Source organism: Phoca vitulina, unplaced genomic scaffold (assembly GCF_004348235.1).
Source record: "Phoca vitulina isolate PV1807 unplaced genomic scaffold, GSC_HSeal_1.0 scaffold1, whole genome shotgun sequence".
Taxonomy (NCBI): domain Eukaryota; kingdom Metazoa; phylum Chordata; class Mammalia; order Carnivora; family Phocidae; genus Phoca; species Phoca vitulina.
Genome location: NW_022589704.1, coordinates 14,013,738 through 14,040,246, shown reverse-complemented (window position 1 = coordinate 14,040,246; position 26,509 = coordinate 14,013,738). Strand labels below are relative to the sequence as shown.

General features: G+C 35.7%; 1 protein-coding gene across 2 annotated transcripts in view; it reads right to left on the bottom strand.

The window, feature by feature from the left end:
• CUL3 (cullin 3) overlaps nucleotides 1-26,509 on the bottom strand; it is a 94,114-nt gene that overhangs the window by 4,391 nt on the left and 63,214 nt on the right. For both annotated transcript variants that reach the window (XM_032401149.1, XM_032401156.1), the window contains exons 6-15: nucleotides 25,627-25,855; nucleotides 22,562-22,707; nucleotides 21,630-21,806; nucleotides 19,886-20,056; nucleotides 19,178-19,285; nucleotides 14,293-14,417; nucleotides 13,770-13,866; nucleotides 12,301-12,435; nucleotides 6,021-6,207; nucleotides 949-1,094 (exon numbers count right to left, since the gene is read on the bottom strand). In XM_032401149.1, coding sequence (XP_032257040.1) covers nucleotides 949-1,094; nucleotides 6,021-6,207; nucleotides 12,301-12,435; nucleotides 13,770-13,866; nucleotides 14,293-14,417; nucleotides 19,178-19,285; nucleotides 19,886-20,056; nucleotides 21,630-21,806; nucleotides 22,562-22,707; nucleotides 25,627-25,855 — 1,521 coding nt within the window. The remainder of the gene's footprint in view (nucleotides 1-948; nucleotides 1,095-6,020; nucleotides 6,208-12,300; nucleotides 12,436-13,769; nucleotides 13,867-14,292; nucleotides 14,418-19,177; nucleotides 19,286-19,885; nucleotides 20,057-21,629; nucleotides 21,807-22,561; nucleotides 22,708-25,626; nucleotides 25,856-26,509) is intronic.

The following is a 26,509-nucleotide window of genomic DNA, read 5'->3' as shown; positions in this document are numbered from 1 at the left end:
TCGGTGGCTGCTTTCACACTGCAACTGGCCATTAAAAAAAAAAGTCCGCCAATCTCTGGTATACACTGATAACACAAATTTACTGTGTTCGAGTTCAGCAAGTTTCTGAGCACCATCACCTCACATCCTTTTCAGTCTGCAATTCCTCACACTCCCACCACCTTGCACATATGCATTTACTCACACTTGCATCCACCCTTGTTTAGCACACCCCCTGCACCCTGCCCTGGGTTCTCGAGAGAGGCACAGTCAGTACGATCTTTGTCAACACGTCTACACAGTCCTCTCACCCCATTTTCTTTCAAGTATTCCTTCTTTATTCCTAGGCTATAAACATGCTGAATATCTTCCCATCAGAAAAACAAAATCCAGGACACCTCAACTTCACTCAGTCCTAAAGGACAAGGCCCTCTCCTGGTGCTTTCAGCTCCACTTCCTTCTCGAGGCCCTGCTGTCACTGTCACTCTACCAGAGTCATGAAAATGGCTGGGAAAACTACCTATGGGTCCTTGACTCCCCTCGTGTCCCATGACCAGTAAGTCCTGCCCATTTGACTTCCCATTTGTCTTCACTTAGCTCTCTATCCTCTACCAATACTTTATTCAGCCCTAATCATTTCTTACCTATTTCAATGGCAACACTTATTTTTAGAAATAAAGGTAGCTTGTTTAACACAAAAATATTAAGTAGCAGGGAAAATTTTTTATTCTTCATGTGTTATTATTCTATTATTTTTTATTACAAATATATTAGTTCTTAAAGTGTGCATATTTGGATGTCCTGTGTTTAATTACCAAGTAAGTGCCATACTTTGAATGATAAGTGTTACCTGACTCTGATTTCCTAATTTTAAAATTATAAACAACTTGAATATAGTGATTTCCTAAATTTGAACTGTTAATATTATTTTGCTTTTCCTACATTAATCTAGTCTTGAAGCACCCTCACCTCTGCTACTAATACATTGTGCTGCATCTTCTTTCTGGATTTCATTATCCTCACGATAGCAGCTTCGATCTCATGTTTTCTGTCGTCATCCACTTTCTGCCTCGTTTCTTTCCTTTCTGGGTCAGATTCACCTTGTTTGGCAGCAACTAAAAGAAAAAGACACTTACCATGTAATTACCAAGTAATGAAAAAATGCAGTTTATAATAAACAAACAATTTAGTATTATCCACACAGAAAAACCAATTTCAACCTGAGTATACACACAAATTTATTAAATCAAGTAAACATTCAAAAGACGCCTAATTCAACATTTTAACAAATATTTAAATAATTAACAATCATGGATCTAAAAATCTTGCAATTGTAACTTATTCTTTTTAAATATTAGGAATTTAATTTTATAGAGATAATAAAACCAATTTTATTTTTATAAAATACAAGGATTCCTCTCCTGGAAGAAAAATGGTAGCTGGATATATTTAGTAGTAAAATTACCAGTAAATAATTTTCATTACAGGGCCAACTAGTATTTTACTAACATCACACCAAGATATTTTAAGAGGAGGATAGAGTTATATGTTGCCAAGATGCAGTTAGCTCAATAAACAGAAAGTACCACTGGGATGTCAGTTAAAGGAGCAAGTAATTTATTTGTACCTGTCTCAGACTACCTAAAAATTTATATGTTACTGATTTTTTTCGGTCACAATCTCATTATCACTAATGCGCACACTATTCCGACCTTTTGGAGAAGAGAAGTCTTACTCTGTTATTCCCGACCGTCTTCAAGGCAATTGCTCAGGGAATAAATATAGAAGTCCCTTTCTTTTACAACTTTGCTCTAATTGAAGTAACAGACAAAGAAAAATGCAGCTGATTTTTCATTATTTGGTCATCAATGAGAGACAGAATGAAATTTCTGGAGGCAGAAACTGGAAAACTACAAAGACGCACGTAAGACATTGCTGACTTACGCATGGACACACCCACAAGACAGCAGACTGTACAGTTTAGTAGAACATCATTCTGGTGTACATATCCATTCAGCTGTTTCTAATTAGAACCCCTTGGTTAAGAATTCTATTTTCAGTATCTTTTCCCAAGTTAAAGATAATCAATATCTTAACAAAAGAGAGTAAAATTAGATTAAGATGACCTACTAATAAAGAATAATGCTTTTCCTCAAAAAAGTCAATGTCATTAAAAAAAGGGGGGGTACTGGTTTAGAGTAAATAGAAACTAAAAAGACATAAAAATCAATGTAATGGGGAGACCATGATTGAATCCTGGATTTAAAAAGTAAGATATGAAAGACATTTTTTTTTTTTTTAAGATTTACTTATTTTAAAGAGAGAACGAGAGAGTGTGAGTGAGGAGGGGGGGCGGGGAGGGAGAAGAGAGAATCTCAAGCAGACTCCCCACTGACGGCAGAGCCCAACTCAGGGCCTGATCCCATGACCATGAGATCATGACTTGAGCTGAAATCAAGAGTTAGATGTTTAACCAACTGAGCCACCCAGGTGCTACTTAAAGGCATTTCTGAGACAACTGTGGACAAATAAATATGGGTGGTACATAAATATTTATTTATACAAATAAATATGTTTGGAATTATTAATTTTCTTGGGTGTGATACAGTACTACAATTACTTTAGAAAATATCTTAGTCTAGGGGCACCTGGGTGGCTCAGTCGTTAAGCGTCTGCCTTTCAGCTCAGGTCATGATCCCAGGGTCCTGGGATCTAGCCCCGCATCAGGCTTCCTGCTCAGCCGGAAGCCTGATTCTCCCTCTAGCCCTCCCCCTGCTTGTGTTCCCTCTCTCGCTGTCTCTCTGCCAAATAAATAAATAAAATCTTAAAAAAAAAAAAATCTTAGTCTATTTTGGGGCGGGGAGAGGTGTGATGTTTGCTGATTAATTTAAAATACTGTAGCAAATATATATATATATGGAGGGAGAGGGGGAGAGTGGGGTCAAAGGCACCAGAGCAAATGGGGCAGAAAGTTTAAGGACTCAAAATTCTGGTGATGCCCATATACCTTCGTCCATTATGGTATTTCTTTTTCTATGGATTTGAAAATACTTAAAATAAAAAGTTGGAAGCAGAAATAATTTTTTAAAACAATCTATTTCATTCTGTAGGATTTGGCCACCTAAAGAGGTATTTTCCAAGATAAATGGGAAGACTGTGGTGATACACACTGAATTATGCTTTTTAAAATGTGAGGGCAGGAGCTCACTCCCAGAGCCTCACACCATACCCTTCCCTTAAGAAGAAGGTAACAGAGGCATTTGCTTGTGCAATGGGGTACATATGTATCTAGCTGTATCAGGGAAAAGGAAAGGGCAAGTGGAACGTGACTGGTGGTGGTGGGGAGGACTGTGAACAATGGAAACTGCTGTGGATTACAACAAATCTAATTCTTTTCAAAGGCTGTGTTATTTGAGTAATACTTTTAACTTCTTTGTTTGAACTTCTATTACGGACTATAGTAAAGGCAGAATTAGGTAAGGACAGAGTCTCTGAATCTTTGACTATGAGCCAAAAGGCAAGGATGTATTTTGACAACTTAAGAAAACCTGTGTGGTCACAATACTTATCACAGAGAGAAAATTTTAATGTATACAAAACATTTTTAAGAGTCATGATAATCTAAGTAATATTTCAAAATGAAAACATTATTTCTTTCCAGAATTTTATAGCTGAAAAGAACTTTAAGAGATCATCTAGTTGAATTCCTTGTCATATATAACTGTATTCCTATTTTAATTAATTTTTTTTATTTTTTATTTTTTTTTTAAAGATTTTATTTATTTATTTGACAGAGAGAGACACAGCGAGAGAGGGAACATAAGCAGGGGGAGCAGGAGAGGGAGAAGCAGGCTTCCTTGTCCCGCTGAGCAAGGAGCCCGATGCGGGACTCGATCCCAGGACCCTGGGATCATGACCTGAGCTGAAGGCAGACGCTTAACGACTGAGCCACCCAGGCGCCCCTATTTTAATTAGATTTAAAGTACTATATACACACACACACTTAACATCAAAATTTTCTATTTTTTAAAAAGATTTATTTATTTATTTGAGAGTGAGCAAGAGTGAGATTGCGGGGGGCGGTGACAGAGGGAGGAGGGAGAGAGAATCCCAAGCAGGCCCCACGCCTAGCACAGACCCTGACTCAGGGCTCAATCTCACAACCCCACGATCATGACCTGAGCTGAAATTGAGAGTTGGACACAACCGAATGGGCCACCCAGGCACCCTTAAAAAATTCTATTTTAATTAGATCTAAAATACTACACAAAGACCACCACCACCCAAAATTAAAAATCCATGAAGAGAAGACTATTTTTTTGATGACAATAATAGTATCTGAAAATATTACTGCTGGACATGATGGAATCTGGGCTTACAAAGAGTTACTTATTTAGGGTAAAGCAGGGTGAGGTTTGGTAATTCAGATATATGTATATCACCACATATCTTCCTCTAAATCTAGGATACAAATAAGTCCTAAAATCCAAAACCTGTATCTGCCTAAAACTATAAAGTCTTATGTCTTACACTAGGGAAAACAAATATTTTATTTCATAACTCTCTTTAATGTAGTTCTATTTCATTTTCAATTTACATCTGTGTCCAAACATGGGGCCATTTTGGTGATGAAGATACAATGATATGGTCTGCAACCATGGGACAAAGCAGGCAATGCTTTAAAAGAGACACCACTCTGCTTCAGAGGGCATACAAATCCAATCAGGGTCAAAAAGGTCAGCAGAAGTGTGTATGTAACGTTTCTGAATGAATGTAATCTGGAAATCAATTATATATTTGACATAAAAATAATTTTTAAAAGACCTCATCTTTTTATTAATGTATAATGTAAATACAATTTTTTAAAATCAAAAGAACTGCATCATTTTAAAACTTACTTTAAAATACTATTTTACTACATAGACTACATACATAGCTGTAATGGATGAAGTCAGCCCTGGGAAGTTTATCTAATACTAAATTTGAAATCAGGGAGCAAACCATATTAGAATTTTATTTTATTATTTTTTTAAAGATTTTATTTATTTGACAGAGAGAGACACAACGAGAGAGGGAACACAAGCAGGGGGAGTAGGAGAGGGAGAAGCAGGCTTCCCGCGGAGCAGGGAGCCCGATGTGGGGCTCAATCCCAGGACCCCGGCATCACGACCTGAGCCAAAGGCAGACGCTTAAGGACTGAGCCACTCGTGTTAGAATTTTAAACATCAGTAAAGGTAAAGTGCCTTTTCCCCTTCATGTACATAGAAAACACACACCATACATTATGTTAAATATATAGTAGGATGTTCATTATTAATTAAAAATAAAAACATACTAAAAATTGTTCACAATAGGATCATTTCTGTTTTTAGAGAGATAATATGGGTTTTAAAGGTTTTGAAACTTAAAAGACTATCTATTAAACATAAATAGCTGCATCTGAAAATCACACTGGATAGATAACCCCAACTTTGAGAAATCTGTAAATCAGTTTTAAAAATAGATGTCATTAGTTAACTCAGCCAGTTAAAAAGTTATTTTGTAACTACCAATATATTAACAAAATTTTATTTCCTTCTCGAAAACCATATAGAAATAAGTACCCTGTTCACACCACCAATTACTTTTTTAAATGCTTACTGAACTTGGATTCAACTGTATTTTGACAGGAACACATATGAATAAAAACTACTTAATTCCTTAAGCCTATGTGTCATGCAGCACCAGAAAAGCATTACTTTTTTTATTTTTTATTTTTAAGACTTATTTATTAGACAGAGAGAGAGAGTGAGCACAAGCAGGGGGAGCAGCATGCAGAGGGAGAGGGAGAAGCAGACTCCCCGCTCTGCAGGGAACCCCATACGGGACTCGATCCCAGGACCCTGGCATCATGACTTGAGCTGAAGGCAGGACACTTAACCGACTGAGCCACCCCGGCGCCCCAAGCATTATTTTTTTTAAAGACAGAAATCCAACAGATAATAATTTCTTTAGAGGAAAAAGTATCATTTTTCTAAGAGGAAACATATAATTCCAGATACCTGTTTGAATCTTGACTCTGTGTAATTTGGATGTGAACTGATCATTAACTGTGAATATGTGGCCGTTTTCTATTTCCTTGGACTTGGGCTCTTTTGTAAGAACCCGCTGTGTTGGTTTACCACAGGCGAGGGACTGCAGAGCTCTAACAAGTTCTCTTTCGGGGATATCCGTCTCTTGTTGAATTTCCTGAAATTCCATCAGATTGACATAATTAGACTTTTTGAAAGATTACAGATTAGTTAATTAGTAAAGTAAAACTGACCAAGCAGGAAGGAGTTAGAGAGAGGTATTAAAAAGATAATTTACAACAAAGAACTCCCTTTACAACAAAGAATTAGGACCCTTCACTAAAATCTCACTTATTTGGAGAAACTATAGAGAAAATGGTGATTCAAATTACAAAATATTGAAAAGACATGTACTTTTTTGTTTCAGAAGATATAAGGCCTGGTCTAAAAATGTCATCCAGCAGAGATTATTACTGACCTGCTTTAATATTTAGGTAAAAATAAAGTGTTAACCAACATAGCACTGCTAATTTTAGAAATACTCTACAATCTTCCTCCCAAGTTGATCCACACTACTTCTGCTCAGCAACTTCCTTCATAGAAAGAAGCAAAGTGAGCCTGAGCTAAGGCCTTCTATCATACAATCAAAATTTATAATCCAAGTTGACTGTATTTACTGCCTGTATGACCAAATGAAAAAAAAATTAAATACCTGATAATTCTAGAAAAACATGAAAAACAGTTAAGAAATCTGTTTTGAAGTGCAGGTGATCATTTTTGCAACATATCATGGTATGAATAAAATGTAATACTGAAAAAAAAGCAGTATAAGAATGAATGTGTAATTTTTTGGTTCATTATGTGCCTCTTAGGTCCATAGGACATTATGAGAATTGCACACGTATATGATTTGGTTCCTACACGTCTACAGGGATGTATGATGCCACAAAGTCTTCACAGTAGGATAGATCACTCTGATTTACTATCCAGAGCTATTTCTTTCTCAAAAGCAACTCAGGAAGAATAGGCATGAAGATGGGGACATTGATTATGTAACTGATCTGGAGAGTCATTCTCTCTTTCACAAATCTGAGCAACAGCTCAAGTTGCTCTAAAGGACTGTCAGGTAAGTGAGGATTGAGAGCAATTTAGTGATGATGAGGCACATTCCTTTGCCTCAAATGATCTCTGTATGTCTACCTATGTTAGCCATTTCAAATGCTATAAATGTTAATTCCAGCAAGTTAAATAGGTGCTGTTATTAGAATGTTGATTATAATTATGTACATGCTAAAGGTGACTTATTTACATATGTTATTGCTTAATCATATTCAAAGAACCAGAAATACCTTCTTAGGTGATATTTTACAATTATAGATCATTCCCGTAGGGAACTATTGCAATTCGGCGTGCATCCTTTATGACTTTTCCTACATATCTACATACACACACAGGAATACAAATACACATGTATGTAACATGAACATGCCCATTCAGACAGTGGTATTAATGTTAAACATAAATGGAATACCTCCTCTGTAACATGTAAATTTCCCATCTGGGCACATTTGCCCTTTCATATTCTTTTGCTTTTATTGCCCTTTTGCTGGAAGTCTTCTACCTTTCTTGTTAGAATGATTCCTAGGAAGATTATGATTCTTATTTAAAATATAACTTTCCTCATCTCATTTTCTGATTAACTGATTTATAGAAAAGTTGATTTTTCAAATGAACTCTCCTCAATGTTCTCAGATGATTACACACTGTCTACAAATTTTGTCAACTCCAGGTATTTTATAAAACTTTTTTTTTCTTGGTGTGTTAGTTAGGACTTATAAAACAATAGTGAGTAACAGTAATAAGGGCAGATATCCTAAAGCTTGTTCCTAACTTTAATGGGAAGAGGTCTAATATTTTACTACTAACTACTGCTTGCTTAGGTCTCTCATCAGATATATCCATGTAACATTAAAGGCATTTCATTCTATTGTTAGGTGGTTAAGGGTCCCCCATATCCTGGAAATATGAAACGAAGACTTGACTTCTACAAATGCTTTTTGTACATCTGTAGAAATCATTAATTGGTCTTCTCCTTGAAATGTCTGGCAAGACAGCATGTGGTTGGTTAACTTAATTATTATATAATAAAATCTTAACTATATTTTAACAAATTTCTTCTTTGTATTAAAGGAATAAATCCTATTTGGACACACGGAATCATTCTTTCAATACACTGCTGAATAGGACTAGCTAATATTTTATTTAAGATTTGTGCATTTAAGGTTGAATAACCTATAGCTTTTTCTTTTTTGTAGTCTCCTTGTTCACTTTTAGTAATAAGGTTATGCCAGCCTCAGGTATTTCCCAAGAGCAATCTGGGTATTTTGTTTCTGAGTTCAAAGTTCTCTGTAAAGCTTTCAATTTTAATTTGCTAATTATGAAATCTTCTATATCTTCTTTTTTATTGTCTGGTGAGTCAGTACATCTCTGAGGGACTTCTGTGATTGTGAATTGTCTATTTCACCTTGTACTTCAACCATTTTCCTTTATATGATGTGAAATTATGTCACTAATGATTGTTATAACTTCTTAATGAAATATCAATTATCACTGTTGCTTGATCATTTTCTATTTTATTCTACTGCCTGACATTAATTTTGCTATTGTCCATAATTAGTTTTTATACTTCAGACTCTTTCTCAGAATAATTTAAGAACTATAATAAAGAACATTCAGAAAAATATGTATTAATAATTAATACCCATATCTCTTTCAAAAACCAAATGCTAGTTAATAATAATCCAAGCTATAGACTACCACTTTATGTATGTCCTGATTTTAGCTGTTTTATATAATATAAACTTCTATTAATTAAAGAAATACATAAAAAAAGGAAAAAGCTTTAGCAGCCTGACTACTGTGGATGAATGTGACACTATGAATAAATGCCACCTTTTGCAGGCAGCTTCCAAGATGGCCTGTAATGATCCTGGTATGTTTTACCCCTGTGTGATCCCCTCACCGTATCAGGGCTCACTTGGGTGATCAAGAAAATCCGAAAGTGACAATATGTGACTTCTAAGGCTAGGTCACAAAGGCACTTCAGGTTCTGCCTGGGTCTCTTGGATGGCTTGCTTTAGGGAGGAGAATTAGCCACCAGGACGCAAGGACAATCATGTGGTTAAGGCCCACGTGAAGAGAAACTAAGACCTCTTTATCAACAGGCGAAATGAACTTGTCAGCCCTGTGGAAGGAAGAGTATACCAATAGCTTAGAAGTGTGTTTTCCAGCCCCAGACAAACATTAGATGACTGATGCCGCAGCTGACATCCTAAAAACCTCATGAGAAACTCTGAGCCAAAACTACCCAACCGAGCCCCACCTAAATCTTTAACCCACAGAAACTAGGAAAGAGAATAAATTGTTAGTGGTTGTTTTAACCCCTAGGTTTTAAGATGTGTTATGCAGCATTAAATAACTAATACACCATTTTACTGAACTCGTAAAAAAACAATGTTGAAGTTTCAAAATCAGCTTCCTTTTAAAAAGTATTAAATACTTTTAACTATCTTCTCCAATTTGTGGAGATGATTTCTGTAAAAGAGCCAGCTAATAATAACTTATGCAGCAGAGTACAATGAAATACATGGTATGAGTACCAACTTGAAGTGCCTTCTCACAATGCCCCTGGTTCAAGATGCAAGCAGCCAAAAGGCTTTAGGAGCCACAGGAATAGCATCCTACATATGCCATTTACACTCAGGCATCTGATTTGTGACTTAGCTAAAATGTGAAATATTAGAAGAACTTTCTGCTTAATTTTATCCTCTATGTAATGATGCTCATTAGTCTTACTGATCCCAAGCTGGTGGGGAAAGGGAAGAGTAAGCCTGAACCACTAAAATTACTAGTAATTCTAATAACAGCTTTAGAAAATTAGATTATGTTTTTGTTTCTCCCATTACTTTCACTAGGTCTTTACAAAGCAGGACTCTGAAAACCAACATTAGCATTTATCAAGCAGTTTATTTTGTTTAAAATATATTACCCATGGCAGCTGCAGATTACAACAGTCAAGCTGTTAGAGATGATTTAATTCCACCTCTGTTTGAAGAGGCTTACAACTTGAGTAAGGTACTCAATACCTGCTTAATCAATATCCTTGGTACTAAATCACATGTAACTTGTGCTTGACAATTAAGGTTACTCCCTAGGTAAGACATATCTGGAAACAGGTAAGAGCAAAACCTCTTGACTTAGCCACTGACCTAAAACACCTGGGTTTCAAAACATTTCCTTGAGGTGTATCACATAAAAATGTTCATTTAATTATATCTATTACATAAATGGAAGTATAGAGGCAGGTATTAAAATAGGCCTACAATTTAATTTTACTCTAAATTTTGAACTTTAACTTATTTCTACGTTCACCTATATCTGAAAACTGACTTTCAACTAAGTATAAATATGGCAGTAATTTTACAGCTTTTCAAAGTATTAATTCTTTATCTTAAATTTAAACTTAAGAATCGCATGATCTTTATTTCAACTCCAACGTACCCATTAAAGGTAAGGGAAAAGACCAAATGAATTTAATGTAATCAAAGGACTTAAAGGAGGAAAGAAAAAAAAGATGGGTATACAAAAGAAATCTGACACTATCACGGTAGTGTAAAACTAGCCTAAGGATAGACGTAGAAATCAATGAAATAGCTCAGAGTGTAGAAACAGACCCATACATATATGGTCAATTGATTTTTTTCATAAAGGTGCCAAGGTAATTTAAAGGGAAAAGAACAATCTTTTTGACAAATGATGATGGAATGAACAATTGACTATCCGTGTGTGGGGGGAAATAAATCTTTATTTCTATTTTTTTAAAGTAAACTCTACCCCCAACATGGGGCTCGAACTCATGACTCTGAGGATCCAGTCATATGTTCTAATGACTGAGCCAGCCAGCCACCCAAGGAGGGGAAATAATTCTTAATCCTTAATCTTAACCACATAAAAAAATTAACCTGAAACTGATCATAGACCTAAATGTGAAAGCTAAAACTAAAAAGCCACTTAGAATAAAATCAGAAGAAAATCTTTGAGACCTCAGGGTAACCAATAATTTCTTAGCTAGGATATCAAAAGCATGAGCTACAAAAGGAAAGAAGTGGCAACTGGACTTTTTTAATACTGAAAACTTCTGCTCTTCAAAAAATGTCATTTAAAGAAAATGGAAAGGCAAATGACAGACTGAAAATATTCACAGCACATAGGTCTGACAAAGGATTTGTATCCAAAATTTATAAAAAGCTTTTAAACAACCCGATAAAGATAGGAACAGACACTTCACCAAACAGGACATATAAGTGGCAAAGGAACACAGAAAGGATGCTCAACATCTTCATAGTCAAGGAAAGGCAAATTAAATCCACAATGAGATAAAATTACACCAAGTTGAACAGTTAAAATTAAAAGATTACTAAATTTTGCAGAGGATGTGGGGCAACTGGAACTCTCCTACACTGCTGGCAGGAATGTAAAATAGCACAACACTTTGGGACACAGTTTGGGTCTCTTAAGAAGTTCAACGTATCTCTATTCATAACAGCCTAAATCTGGGAACAACCCAAAAGCCCATCAATAGGTGAATGGGTAAAGAAAACGTAGTAAATCCATGTATTAGAGTATCACTCAGCAATAAAAAGGAATGAACTACTGAAACTATACACACACCAACATGGGTGAATCTCAAAAATATGTGATATGTGAGAGAAACTGGACAACAGCAACACATATTCTAGGATTCCATCTATCTGGAATTGTAGTAAGGCAAAACTAATCTACAGCGATATAAAGCGAATCACCGGCAGTCTGAGGACAGGGGGAGGGAACTGACTGCAAAGGAGGATAAAAATTTAGGGGGTAATATTTTGTACCTTGATTGTGATGGCACTTACACAGGTTCACAGATCTGTTAAAACTCATCAAATTATGCACTTAGATGGGACATGTTTTATCATGTAAAACTTTTGCTTCGATAAAGTTGATTTTTAAGAAACTAAATGAAATGTGACCCAATATGTGTATGGTGTTCATACAGTTCCACAGCCCAGTTTTATGCTGTTTTCTCTAATGGTACTCAAAGGTTACTTAATAATAACAATAATACTACTCAAATAATAACTTTAAAGGTTACTCAAATAAGAAAGACTCCAGTAACAGGTGAGAATCAGAAACAATGCAAATGCTTAAAATTTATATAATCAACCCATACCTCAAACGTGTATTTTTCTCTATTATTAAAGAGCATTAATATGGTCATCTGGAAAGTGGAGACCTGCAATATGTGCTTCCGTGTATTAGAGCCAGTTACTTGTGCCCCTCCAACACCAACTTCGGATCCATCTTCCTGTTTCATTTTTTAAGAAATATAAGCAAGATAAAATTATCTCCTGATAACTTTAACTGTATGCTTTTCAAAGACAAGCACTGTAATATCAAACTCTCCCCTTAGCAAAACTACGTTAACTTATTCCTACATAAAAAGGCAATGTCACTTAGAAAATGGGTATGTGTATGGGTATGTGTACACACATACACACAGGCACACTAAGTCATTATTTAAGGACTGTCCTTTTTTCCCCATTATGAACATTTTAATGTATTTGAGCAAATAATGAATCAACAATTCCTTATAGTTGTAGCTAAAATTATTTTAACAGTACACAATGGGATAATGGCCTTAAAAGACAACACTGTCATTTTACAAGCTCCCAAAAGTAGCAGGGGTTTCCTTCTGTGTGGTCTGATCACAGCAGGAGATCAAATAACAGCACAGGATGGAGGGAAAAATCTCTGCCATCCTTGGGCCTGTTCCTGCTCTATGATTTAAGTACAAAATAGAAATTTAAGTCTTCATATGAACTGTTTTTTGATCTGTTTAAACTTCAAAAGAAAACATGATTATTTAGGAAAAAATCCACTCCTCTAAAACAAAAGCAAGAATTAAAAGCCGAGTTTTTATCCTTACCTTTCCCACTTACACTCAAATATATAATAGTGTCAAACATTATTCAAGTAAATGAATTGTAAAGAATACTTCCCATTTCAATTAAATATAAAAATCAGAATGTGTAGACACTGACAATATTAAAAAAAAAAGTGTTACAACAGTGACATATGAAATCAGTAGCACTATTATTAAAATATAAAATAAAACTTTTATTTGCTGCCTACATAACAACTTGGGTATTTTTCCTTAATATTTCTCTAAAAGCTTTTTATTATTTCTCTATTTGAAGGCAAATGAAGGCAAATTCACTAGTGCCTTGCTAATTTTTATAATAACCACTTTATTAATATTTTGTATATCTCACAGATCTTGTGAATTTTCTGGTTTTGATCTATTGGAAATAAGGATTATAAAAGACTGATAATTTTGAAAAGGGACTCACAGCTTTGTATGCTCTCAAATCAATTTACATTTTATTATCTTATGCAATACTGTCTTATTATATATTCCTGAAGGAAGGCTAGGCTACTGAGAGAGTCTTCATACTGTCCAATGAAGCTAGCAACTGAGAGAACAGAAGCTAAAGCCAGCTTCCCCTTTTGAGTATTTCAATTGAGTAGTAAAAATAAGAAAAATACATAATTTACCCAGGTCAACAAAAACGAGAGATCAATTCTATAAACTAACTTTAAATTACTTAATGTAAGTGTGTTCAAACTATCAATATTTACCTTTTTAACTGGTCCATAAAATGTGGCATTGAGATCCGCGGAACCCATATGATGCTGGAGTGTGAGCTGTCGACCGCTGTGTTTGGCTAAGTAAAACCTTTAGCAGATCAAACCAGGTTTTAGAAAATCATATAATTTACACATTTGGAATTATAAACTACAGGGTAACAACCCTTAACAAGCATCTATGTATAAGGGAAATGTTAATTTCTATTAGTATACTTTGCCCCTTGGCCTGCCGCTCAGCTGCTACAATTCATAAGATCACTTTTCTCCATAGTAACCCAGTCATCAATTTACTCTAAGCCAGAGGCAGACATCAACCATGGAAAACAAGCCTCTCCAAAGAGTTTAATGCAACTCATTTTTACATATTAAAAAGCATAAAGAACAATTTTTCCTTTTGAACATGAGGTAAAAAATGGAATAAATTCATCCTCAATCAGGGACACTATTGCTCAAGTTTATTTCAACTTTGGACAATTATTTGTACTTACAAACACAAAGTTTGATCTATGTTTACCTTCTGAATATCTCAAAAGCATGTCTTGGTGCTGGTGGGATGTTGCACTTTGGTGTGGCTGACTGAGTGGGCCAATAACCTGTCGTGAGCACCCGGACTGTGAGATCAACACCACCTAGAGATACCTGTGTAGAAGATAAAAAAGATGTCCCCCTCAAATTAACTAGGATTTGTTTTCTATTCCATATAGACACTGGGTTAGAGTTAGCCAAGTAGTTAGCTCCATGTCCAATATCTAGCAAATAAAACTTACCTTCTTAAAGATTAGATCAGTGTTTTCCAAATTTTAACTATCCTGGCAAATATCTATAATTATTGCTTAAGATGCCGATTTTAAAATAATGACCAAAGCAGAGTTCTTAGTACACGAACAAAGTCTTACTGGTGTCACTGAGAGGAGTGAAGTTTTGGCCCTTATGGTTTTTTATATAAAATGTCAACAGGCCCTATCAGTATCATTTTAGAGAGAATTCTAAATCTTTCATCTTATGGATATTAATCTTTCATCTCAGCTTTTAAATATTTTTACCATCTTAACAAACTATTTCTACTATCCTGTTCACATTTCAACTACACTGATCAAAACTTTCATGTTTTCACATGTAGTTCTTATTTTAACAACCTCTGCAAAGGACAGTGTAGATCCAGTTCTACACAGTGCGCTCTACAGATGCTGGATAATGGATAACCACCTCTACAAAACAGATGCTAGCATTACTGTCATGGTTATTTTCTTCTTTAGACATAAATTTTTTTTTTTAAAGATTTTATTCATTTGAGACGCAGATAGAGAGAGAGAGAGAGAGAGAGAGAGTGTGAGCAGGGGGAGAGGCAGAAGCAGGCTCCCCACTGAGCCAGGAGCCCGATGCGGGACTCGATCCCAGGACCCTGGGATCATGACCTGAGCTGAAGGCAGACACTTAACCATCTGAGCCACGCAGGCGCCTCATACATAAATTTTTAAGAAAACTAGAAAGCACATTAATAGGAATTCCTCATGGTGAAATATTATCTTTATTATTGATATTCACAGCTTGTTCTAACCATTTTTCTGTATTTATCTAACCTGGATGATGCGTGATACAGATTTTTTAAAAGGGAGGGCTAAACTTCATAAATATCAAGAATACGCCACACTCAGATTCTTCACAAGTATCTACTAAATCACTACTCAATTTTAAAGACGTTGAACTGGGGGGGTGGGGGGGAGCCTGGGTGGCTCAGTCAAGGTTAAATGGTTGCCTTCGGCTCAGGTCATGATCCCAGAGTCCAAGGATCAAGCCCCACGTCGGGCTCCCTGCTCAGAGGGGAGTCTGCTTCTCTCTCTGCCCCTCACCTGGCTCATGCTCTCTCTCTCTGTCAGGAAAGGAAAGGAAAGGAAAGGAAAAAGGAAAGGAAAGAAAAAGGAAAGGAAAGGAAAGGAAAAAGGAAAGGAAAGGAGAAAGGAAAGGAGAAAGGAAAGGAAAGGAGAAAGGAAAGGAGAAAGGAAAGGAAAGGAAAAAGGAAAGGAAAAAGGAAAAAGAAAAGGAAAGGAAAAGAAAAGAAAAAAAGAAAAAATCCTAAAAAACACAACAAAACAGAGGTTGAATTAGTAATCTTAAGATGCCTTAGAGGAGAGAGGGCCACAGGAGGGACTCTTAGACGACGAGCAGAGGTTGGCAGTGGGAGTGGTGCATTTTCAAGTGGCAGTAATGGTGTCACAACTTGGTTTAATCCACCCAAGACAATAAAGTCTTTTCTCCTTTCTCCCATGTACTCACACGGCTTGCTCCCTAATCTTCAAATCTTTCCTCAAAACGTCAGTTTTTAAAGGAAGCCTTCCCTGACCACTTTGCCACTATAGATTTCCTCCATATCACCTATCACCAACTAAGGTGCTATATGCTTGCTTATCTTGTTTGTCATCTGTCTCCCAGAATAGAATGGAAGTTCCATCATGGAAGGGAATTAAGTCTCTCTCATTCTCTGCTCTCTATCCAGTGCCCAAACAATGCTTGGCGTGGAAAGCACTTTTCTTTGCTAGATATTTGTTAAATGGAAAAAAACAAAACAAAAAACAAAGAAAGAACTATTGCTTTACTGGTTTCTAACTCCTCTTCCTATAGCTTTTTTAGTAATATTTTGAAGACATTCAACTTATATTCAAAGATAGTACATGACAGGGACAAGTATACAGAGACTGAGATATCAGGAAAGTCTGTTGGAATAGGATATGACTTGCCGATATAAACAAACAGAAATATAATAGCAAGCCTGGTTTCCCTGCCCCGTCCTAGTTTTTAAAATAAAAACACAGGAAAAAACGGGCAAACACTTAAAATTTCCTTAAGCATAATAATTAAGATTTATCTAAATAAAATATACCACAAGTATTATTTGAATTTTAAGAGAGCACTTGTTCTATTACTTCTTTTTATTTTTTTTAAGATTTTATTTATTTATTTGACAGAGAGAGACATAGTGAGAGAGGTAACACAAGCAGGGGGAGTGGGAGAGGAAGAAGCAGGCTTCCCGCTGAGCAGGGAGCCCGATGCGGGACTCGATCCCCGGACCCTGGGACCAGGACCTGAGCCAAAGGCAGACGTTTAATGGCTGAGCCACCCAGGCACCCCAATATATTACTTCTAAAAGTAAATGGAACAGCCACTCTCTTGATAGATTTCAATAGGCCAAGAGCACTTAAAGTTAGAGAAAGGTCTGCTTGAGGATTGGTGATATTTTAAAAGAGCTCAAAGATTTCAGAAAGCTCAATATTTGTTCTGATAATTTTGCCACTTTTCATCAAATCTTTCTAATGTAGATTAAGGATTCGGAAGACTTAAAGCTTAAGATCCTTAGCATAAACACTTAAAAAAAGCCAGTAACTGCAGGCAAATAATGGCCTTACAGTAAGTGGAAACCGCAACCAGATTAGCAAATATGTAACTCTGAGCATCTTGGTAAGTACTCTCACTGCAGTTCAAATTATTATTATTATTTTTTAAAGATTTTATTTGTCAGAGAGAGAGAGAGAGAAAGAGAGAGCACGAGCAGAGGGAGCGGCAGAGGGAGAAGCAGGCTCCCCGCCGAGCAGGGAGCCCGATGCGGGACTCGATCCCAGGACCCTGGGATCATGACCTAAGCCAAGGCAGACACTTAACGACTGAGCCACCCAGGCGTCCCCAGCTAACAAATTATTAAATATTCTACCACAGAGTGCGAGAGATATTTGAATTATTAAATGAAAAATTCACAAACTTTATAACCAAAAATAACAGGATCTGATAAAATCATCATGCTGAACAACTAGCCCCCTCCCCTTTTTTAAAATGAACAACGGCAACAAAGTGGTCAAGAGTAAAGATCGTAATTTTCTTATCAAAAGACCTTCACTGATCACAGACAAGGTAATTAATTAGACACTTATATAGTAAGAGTGTTGAACCCACCCAGGAACATTTCTCTTACAGATGGTTTATTTCAACAAAATATTTACTCAGACCAGATTATATCCCTAAAGCATTCAATATGTATAGAATTAGTGGAAGAAAAAAATGAACAGGAAAAATAATTCTATTGCATGAAAATATAATTACATTAATGTATCAGAATCAAGCACAAATCTCTATAAACAATCTAAAAAAGAAAAAAAGTATCTAGGATAACCACATTATTCAGCTCATGCCCAACAAAATTTCTATTTGTCACAGACTTGTATCTTTCCTGCTCTCAGCCCTTTTCCACAATAAACTTTATGAGGCAAATCATATAACTATTTACAATGCGGAGAGACCAGAAGTCCCTCTGAGTCAGAATGCCTTAATATATATATATAATATAAATGTCCATTTCTATAGAATTAGGTATTTTCACATAATCTGTCTGTGATGAGACTGGGAGCAGTGTAAGTGATGGTTTCGTATCTAAATATCAAAGGAATGGGGGCGCCCTGGGTGGCTCAGTTGGTTAAGCGTCCGACTCTTGTTTCAATTCAGGTCATGATCTCAGGGTTGTGAGATCCAGCCCCCTGTCAGGCTCCATACATGGAACCTGCTTAAGATTCTCTCCCTCCCTCAGCCCTTCCCAACCAACTCCCCCTGCCCTGCATTTTCTCTCAAAAAAAAAAAAAAAAAGAGAGAGAGAGAGAAGAGAATCAGAGGCATAACCTCCAAATTTTTTAAGTGGCTGTTACAGGTCTTAATTATGCAGCTGTATACGGTCACTTGAGAAAGAAAACTTTTAAAGAAAACCTGTGGAGTTCTCTCAACTTAAGATGAAGTTGAAAAACGTAAAAAAAAAAAAAAAAAAAGAAACAAAATTCTGAACTTCATTAAATCCTCACAAAAACCCATCAGACTCCAAAGCCATGTAAGCTGCAGCTTTACTGCCTTCTGGGAGTCACAATACAAAACCATATTTATAACACATGTTATAAATATGACGTAAAAAACGTCAGACCCCTTTATGCTGATCTTACAGATGAGAATACTGAAGTATATAGAGGAAGGTCAGGTAATGATTCTTAAGATTGCACAATCCTGGGGGGTAAAGTGAGAGAAGAGTACTAAACTCAGCAAGCTTGCCCAAGCCCTGTCTTCTTTCCACAATCTATAATGGTTACAACAGTGGAATCACTCTATCTATTAAATTTTCAGCACATCCCTCAAGTGGAGAGGATAAACTAAGTTTTGGGAGAATAAGGAAAAAATATTTTAACACTAATAGTTAAAAAAAGGGCTAATATGGGGGAGAATAATTTTTAAAGTACACACAGACAATACAAATGTTGCCACTAACACCACTTAAAGAAATGACACCAGTTCAGTTTAACATGGATGAAAGTGCGCATTATTAAAGACTTCACATAGACACATACACACAAGGAGCAATTAATGGAGAATCTTACCCCAGTTGCCTGTAGATGCTGCCTGAATTCATCCATAGTTGTGTTTGAGATGCTCATATCCCTAAACATTCCTTCCAGTTTTGATGTGAACTGACATCCGCATTCAGTCTGTGGAAGAAACCGCAAATATACACAAATAAACAATGGATTTTTCTATGAGCAAATATACAAAGAAATAAACTCTCCCACGTAACTGACATCCTTTCCGTATCTTTCCAGTAGCTGCTCTATGCCTGTGGCTACCAAACTTCAGTGTGTTTAAGAGTAACCCATGGATTTTATTTTAAAACGCAGGTTCACAGACTCTTTTGGAGATCCCAATACACCTCACTAAACGTATGGACCCACACTACGTGTTTAATAGGCAGCTCAGGTGATACCAGTACAGGTAGTCCATGGCCCACACTTTGTGAAATGAAACTAAATGGTGACACTCCCTTTCCTACTTCCCTTGCACTAATCCCTCCCCCAGATCTCCATGAATGTATCTCCATGAATGTATCCTGCCACACCAAGAGAAATTCCAAACTCTGAATGTCCCAGAACATAAACAAATCTAAGTGTAACCTGCTCAAAAAATCCAGCTTTATTAACTTAGAGAAATAAGCATTTTAAATCAATTAAATATTTTCTAATCACATGTTGTAGTGTTCAATCATGTGATAAACATTAGTAGGGGCGCATCATTCCAGCTTATATACACCTTACCTTTAACTTAGATATCATATTTTTTTCAGAGTCATCAGAAACACTTTTATTTGTGAGAAGTCTTCTTGCCAAGTGTTGTTTATAATAACGTTCAAATACATCTTTTTCTTGCATAAACCTAAAAAGGACCATTGCCTTATCCAATATTGTTTCTACTTCTTGTTCTGTTAGCTGCAAAATCAATGAAAAGACAATTTAATAATTATAAAACTTTAGTTCTACAAAAATATCACCACAGTTCATCTGCAGTTTACAAACAAGACTGGGGTGCCTGGATGGCTCAGTGGGCTGATCATCTGACTCCTGATTTCAGCTCAGGTCAGGTCTCAGAGTGGTGAGATCGAGCCCTGCATTGGGCTCTGTGCTGGGCTTTGAGCCTGCTTGGGATTCTCACTCTCCTCCTGCCCCTCCCCTACCCCCATCTCTCTAAAAACAAAAACAAGACTTGGACAACAAACATAAATAGTCTGGTTGAGAGATGTTGTCAGGAGGGACCCAGTTTGAGAATGTGCCTCCTACTTCAGAGTAGCACCACTCCCTCATCTAGTGCAGCATGGATCAGGGACTGGAATTCCCTTTCCTAGAGGGCTACCACAGAATGGAGCAAATGAGGGGATAATGGCTGGATTAAAGGATGACTGAGAACAAATGAAATGAAATTTTTTTTTTTGTTTAAGATTTTATTTATTTGAGACCACTGAGCAAGTGAGAGAGCACGAGCTGCGGGGGTGTGAGGGGCAGAGGGAGAAGCAGACTCTCTGCTGAGCAGGTAGCCCGATGTGGGGCTCGATCCCAGGACCCTGGAATCATGACCTGAGCCGAAGGCAGAGGCTTAACCGACTGAGCCACCCCAGTGCCCCTGAAATGAAATTTTAATCACAAAAAAGAATCTTACAATGCTTTTCCATAGTATTTAGGCAGAAACTTACATAGGCAAAAGACAGACATTTTCTATCAGCTCATTCAAAATCTACGTTGTGCAAACAGAAGAGTAATAATTGGTTATATAATTCAAAGACTAAAAAGGCCCCTGTCCTTATCTTTTAAATAAAGGCAGGATGATATTGTAGCAGATTTTATTTAGCATATATTTAAAAATATGAAGACCAAATGGATGTTGTCTTTCCTATCGTGATCTTCCTCTTGTTTCTTCGTTGTTATAGCTGGCTGGAAAATCTGTGGCCATTTGCTGCTTTTCCCTTTTCTTTCACAAATTCTAAGATGAAGTTAAAAAGACCAATGTATATGTGATCACAATATACTTAATCTGATTTTCTACACTGTAGTAAACTCCCAAGATCCCAGATATATAATAAAGGCTTTCAAACTACTTTCTGTTAGCAATTCTAATCTACTCCTTCACATTCTTGGCATCCAAGTATTACTGTTTGATATGTAACTCCCAGAACCAGATGACAGCAAGCAACATTCCATGCTATGGTATTTGTCTTCTAGTTCCCTATTATCTCTATAGCACATCAAATCCATAAAGACTGTTGAACAATTGTGGCTGTGTAGTTGTTTGGTTCTAATGTAAATTATACATTAAGTGAAATGTCAAAGTACCATTTCAGATACCTTAAACAATCCTTTTCAAACAACACAGCACACGTTTAAAGCACAGCAAAGGAACAGATGTAATTTCATATCTACAAAATTTCCTATTTTTATATTTCCTAATTTTATATACAATTTTAAATCTACAAATAAAACATAATGTGTTTTCAAATGCTTTAATACTTACCCCTTTGACTCCTTTCTTCAGCTTATCATCAATAAATAATGAGAGGTATTCAGGGGACCTGGAGTTGAGGTTGAGAAAATACTCAAAGTCACCCGCAATAGTTTGTTTAAAGAGCCGGTCATTATTGAACGATTCCTGGAGGAAGCGATCAAACCTACTCTTCAGATCCAATAAGCCCTTCCAAATAGAAACAAAGAAATTCAGGATACATTATAATAATTTTTTCTATAAACAATAACTTACAATCAGGTATGTTTATCTTAACTTTGCTGGTAATAAATGGGTGCATTCGGTGTTAAACTTACAGATTCTGTATTACTATTTTCAGGACTTTATCTAAGCCCATATTAAACATGTCAGCAATGAGGAAAGTAGTCCATTTTCCATTTGTATATTACTCTATTGAAGATGACCTAAAGAACCTCTGTGCTATTTCTCCACAGCCTTCTCTGTCTTGACTGAATGGGTAAAGCCCAAGAAAATGAGCTTTAAAGATGCACCAAAAAAGCGATTACGTATACTGAAACATGAAAAACTTGGAGCATAATTTATTCATAGTATTGCTTTAAAGCACATTTTTCAACAAAAGGTATTTAACTGAAAACAGTTATTTTTTTCTAATGCCCCAAAGTATATGAACACTAAAGCATACAAAAAAGTAGTTATTTTCACTCTTTAAATCATTTAAATAAGGTCTTCATCAAACAAGTTAACAAATGAAAAGCAGCGGCTGACTTTGGTTCCCCGATACAAAGATACAGACTTCACAAAATTCTAAAATATTTAGGATAATTACACATATTATTTTTCTATTGGGAAAATTAAAGTAAAAAATACAAAATACATACAGCTCAGTAAAAGTGAACTTTTTATTAGTATGTGTCAAAATTATTTTATCACAAACTTAAAGAGAATCTTCTGTATTCGCTTACCTGGATATAGTCAACAGGATTCTTTCCTTCTCCTTCCTCAGAAACAAGGGCTTTACCTTGCTCCCTCAAATAGGAACTCATACACTCACACATTGTTTTCAAGCCATTTGGCACACGACTAAATAACTTGTACATGCAAGCAAGGTCTGCAATCAGAAAGAACATACAAATCGACTACATTAAGGATTAAGGAAAAAAATGTGAATCTCTGTTTATTCTGATATGTGAACTTAAAGAAGCTTATTTTTCCATCACTACCACTTGCTGATCATGTGAAAAATTAGGAAAAAAAACCCAGTGAAATAGAGAAAAGGAAAAAAATTAGGCTAGTTAATGGTTATTATTGCAACTTATGAAAGCTTTCAGATAAGATGCTTTGAGAGCATCAATAAAATGTCTCAGTACGTTTTAGTTTACATGGAAGATGCCCATACAGCATAACAAAAAAGCCACACAAAAAAAGAAAACTGCAGCTTTGAGTTCCTACACAATTCTAATCCAGAGCCCAGTAATCCTACACAATGTCTATCAAAATAATAACTTATTTACTGTGTAATTAGCAGTCAACAGAATAAGGGAAGAAATATAAAAACCAATTAAAAATCTTAGATATTTTTGTGTACATCTATCTCAAAGTTCAAACAACATGACAATAAATGAAATAAAATATACCAGAATTTATTTCATTATACACCATGACAAAGTTTATATGAAACTTTTAGCATATATTTCTATTCCTTAGTATTTTCCTCAGAGCAATCCCTAGTATTTCTCAAGTGATGTCCTAGGCCAATACCTGTATTTTAAAATTGGTTTATCTCACTATATTATTCTTAGAATAATTCTGGATTCTGTCCATTTTTTTATATCATTTTTCACTAGATTAAAATGTGGAGGTAAAATACTGCTTTCCCCCATGTCTGGTGTTTCTTTGAAGTAAGAACTTACTGAGACTGTGTCAAAACTGTACAATGATATACAAAAGCTTTATAATCGGAAAACTTTTGAAAATGGAGTTAGAATAGCAGTTTCTAGATTTGGGGCTAGGAAATTTTTTTCTATAAAGTGCCAGAGAGTAAATATTTTATAGAATTGTGGGCCATATGGTCTCTGTTGCAACTACTTCAGTTTTGTAACTGTAACAAGAAAGAAGCCACAGATAACACAGAAATGAATGGGCATGACTGTGTTCCCATAAAAGTTTATTTAAGGACACTGACATCTAAAAATTTATGTAATTTTCATATGCAATGAAATATTACTCTTCTTTTGATTTTTTTTTTCCCCTTAACCAAACTGTTGGTGGGCCACATTTGGCAAACAGGCTATAATTTACCTACCCGGGTCTTCATTTTAACAGCTATTTAGATCCTAAAGTTGTATATTTAAAAAATACTTAGAAGCAAGTTTTACAAAAAGGGCTTCTAAAATTTGTTTCAGTGACTTTCAAAATCAAATTGTATTAAAAATATGTTTTCAGCAATAATACATGTCCAAAAAAAACTACATACAGCAAATCTTACAGTTTCTCACATTTGGCATAAATTATAACAACAACAACAACAAACTTCTTCAAAGATGTTATTTACTTTGAGAGAGAGAAAGAGCACGAGCATGAGTGGGGTAAGGGGCAGAGAGAGAGAATCTCAAGCAGACTTCACACTGAGTGCGGAGCCCAATGTAGGGCTCGATCCCAGGACCCTGAGATCATGACCTTAGCCGAAATCAAGAGTCGGGTGCTTAACCGACTGAGCCACCCAGGCATCCCAAGAAGGGTCTAAAAAAAAAAAAGTAACTTTCTCTGGTTTAATGAAATTACAAATTTACATATAACTCTCAGGAAGAAATATAAGTATTTCAAAACTCAAAGCAAGGACTACACTAGAGGAAGCATAGAAAACAACCTCCTTTCCTACCATCTTACTTTTCTCTCCTCTTACATCCCTCCTCTCCTTTAAACTGTTCACTTAAAAATTGTTTTCCATTCCCTGGCAAGCTCTTAACTTAAACAGGCAACATGTGTTTGTTTTATAAGAAGTAAGTAGCAGGGTGCCTGGGTGGCTCAGTCGTTGAGCGTCTGCCTTCGGCTCAGGTCATGGTCCCAGCGTCCTGGGATTGAGCCCCACACTGGGCTCCCTGCTCGGCGGCGGGAAGCCTGCTTCTCTTCTCCCTCTCCTACTCCCCCTGCTTGTGCTCTCTCTTGTTGTCTTTCTGTCAAATAAATAAATGAAAATCTTTAAAAAAAAAAGAAGTAAGTAGCAAAATACTGCTAAGATATCATCTAAGAAGCAGGAAAATAGCAAGAGTACCATGTTTATTTTTTAATAGCTTATCAGTGATTTCTAAAGTCGTAATTTTAAAGTAAAACTTCAGAAATTAAAAACAAGGACAACATGACTATTACTCTTTTATTTATAATTTCTCATAGGGAAATCACAAAACATTGTTTTCAGGAAATAAAAGGGTAAGTAGCCAACAAGAATAAATGCTACAGTTATCTCAAAACTGTGTACTTTTACTTTTATAAAGCAATTCTCCTTTCTCTGAAGTCTGTTAACTTCAGAGTTCCCAAAACCAATCTACTTAATTTATCTGAAATGTCACATGGAAGACACTATTTTTGCATTTTCAGCCCCCTTATCACAACTAACTCCCAAAGGAAAGCCTACAGAAATTTTATGATTGGAATGTAACATTTTAGAAGAACCACAAAAAAATCACATAGAGGGTATGTGGCAATGGAGAGTCCAACTCTCTTGTCTACAAAAAGGACAGCAATATTAGGACTTCTGAGCTAAGAAAAACATAAAAAGTGAGGAGACTAAGATGAAAGACAGGAAAAAAGAGCCATTCAATTAACAAGAAACACCACCAAAAATCCTTATTAATAAAGTGTAAAGCTTTACTCTTAAATCCTATCAAAGTAATAAGTTAATAAATTAATGACATACACAACTTTAAGACTGATATTCATAATCTATTTTAAGTATAAGAAAATAAAAAAAATTACTAAGAACCTGGCCGAATTATAAAGATTTAATTATATTTCAATTGCTGACACTTACCTTCTGTCTTTCCATTTTTCAACATATGTACTAGCCCAGAATTTTCCATTTCTACTATGGTTTTCATGTGTTTGGAAATGAGCTCCCTCTCGACCACCTTCACTATTGGCTCTTCAGTTGATTTGTCAAGGCAGTGCATCACCCGTTCTATTTCTTCATTAATTCTAGCTTCTACTTTCTTTATATATACTGAAGCACTGTTTTCGGCTAAAAATTTCTGGCTTTCCATCTGCAAATAAAAAACATGATTTTTTTTTTTTTAAACATAGAAGGAAAATATGTTTCTCCTTTTAACTTTGTTTCTGTAACGTTTATCATAAGCCAAACTAAATTATCATAAGCACTACTAACATTTTTAGCTTCTTATCATACAGACCTACATAGTCTGAATTATATCCTTTAAAGCACTGATCACATAAGAGAAATCAATACATTATCCTTAAGCAGTGTTTTTCAAACTTTGACAATGTACTTCAAATAGCAGAAAAAGCAAGCACATGCCTGTAAAGGTCAAAAGTATAGAATGAAGTATCTGACCCCAAGTCAGAGTAGAAAATTCTTTTTTGATTTGTTTTAATGTATAATTATGCCTAGAAAGGTTCAACATGTTTATCATAGTTTTGCTGACATACTGCTAGTTACTAAAGTTCAACTGCCACCCCACTCCCAATCTCAAAGGAGTATGTGTGTGTACACACACTGAAGTTTGAGAAACAGAGTTTTAAATAACTCTTAATCTTGTCTGCTATCACTAGCTTTACAGAAGTTCCACTAAATTATAAATGTTAATCCAAATGATTTTAACCTATTTGATAGCAGGATTAACGAATACATAAAAGATTTACAAAAAGATTTACAATACATAAAAGATTTACAAAACATG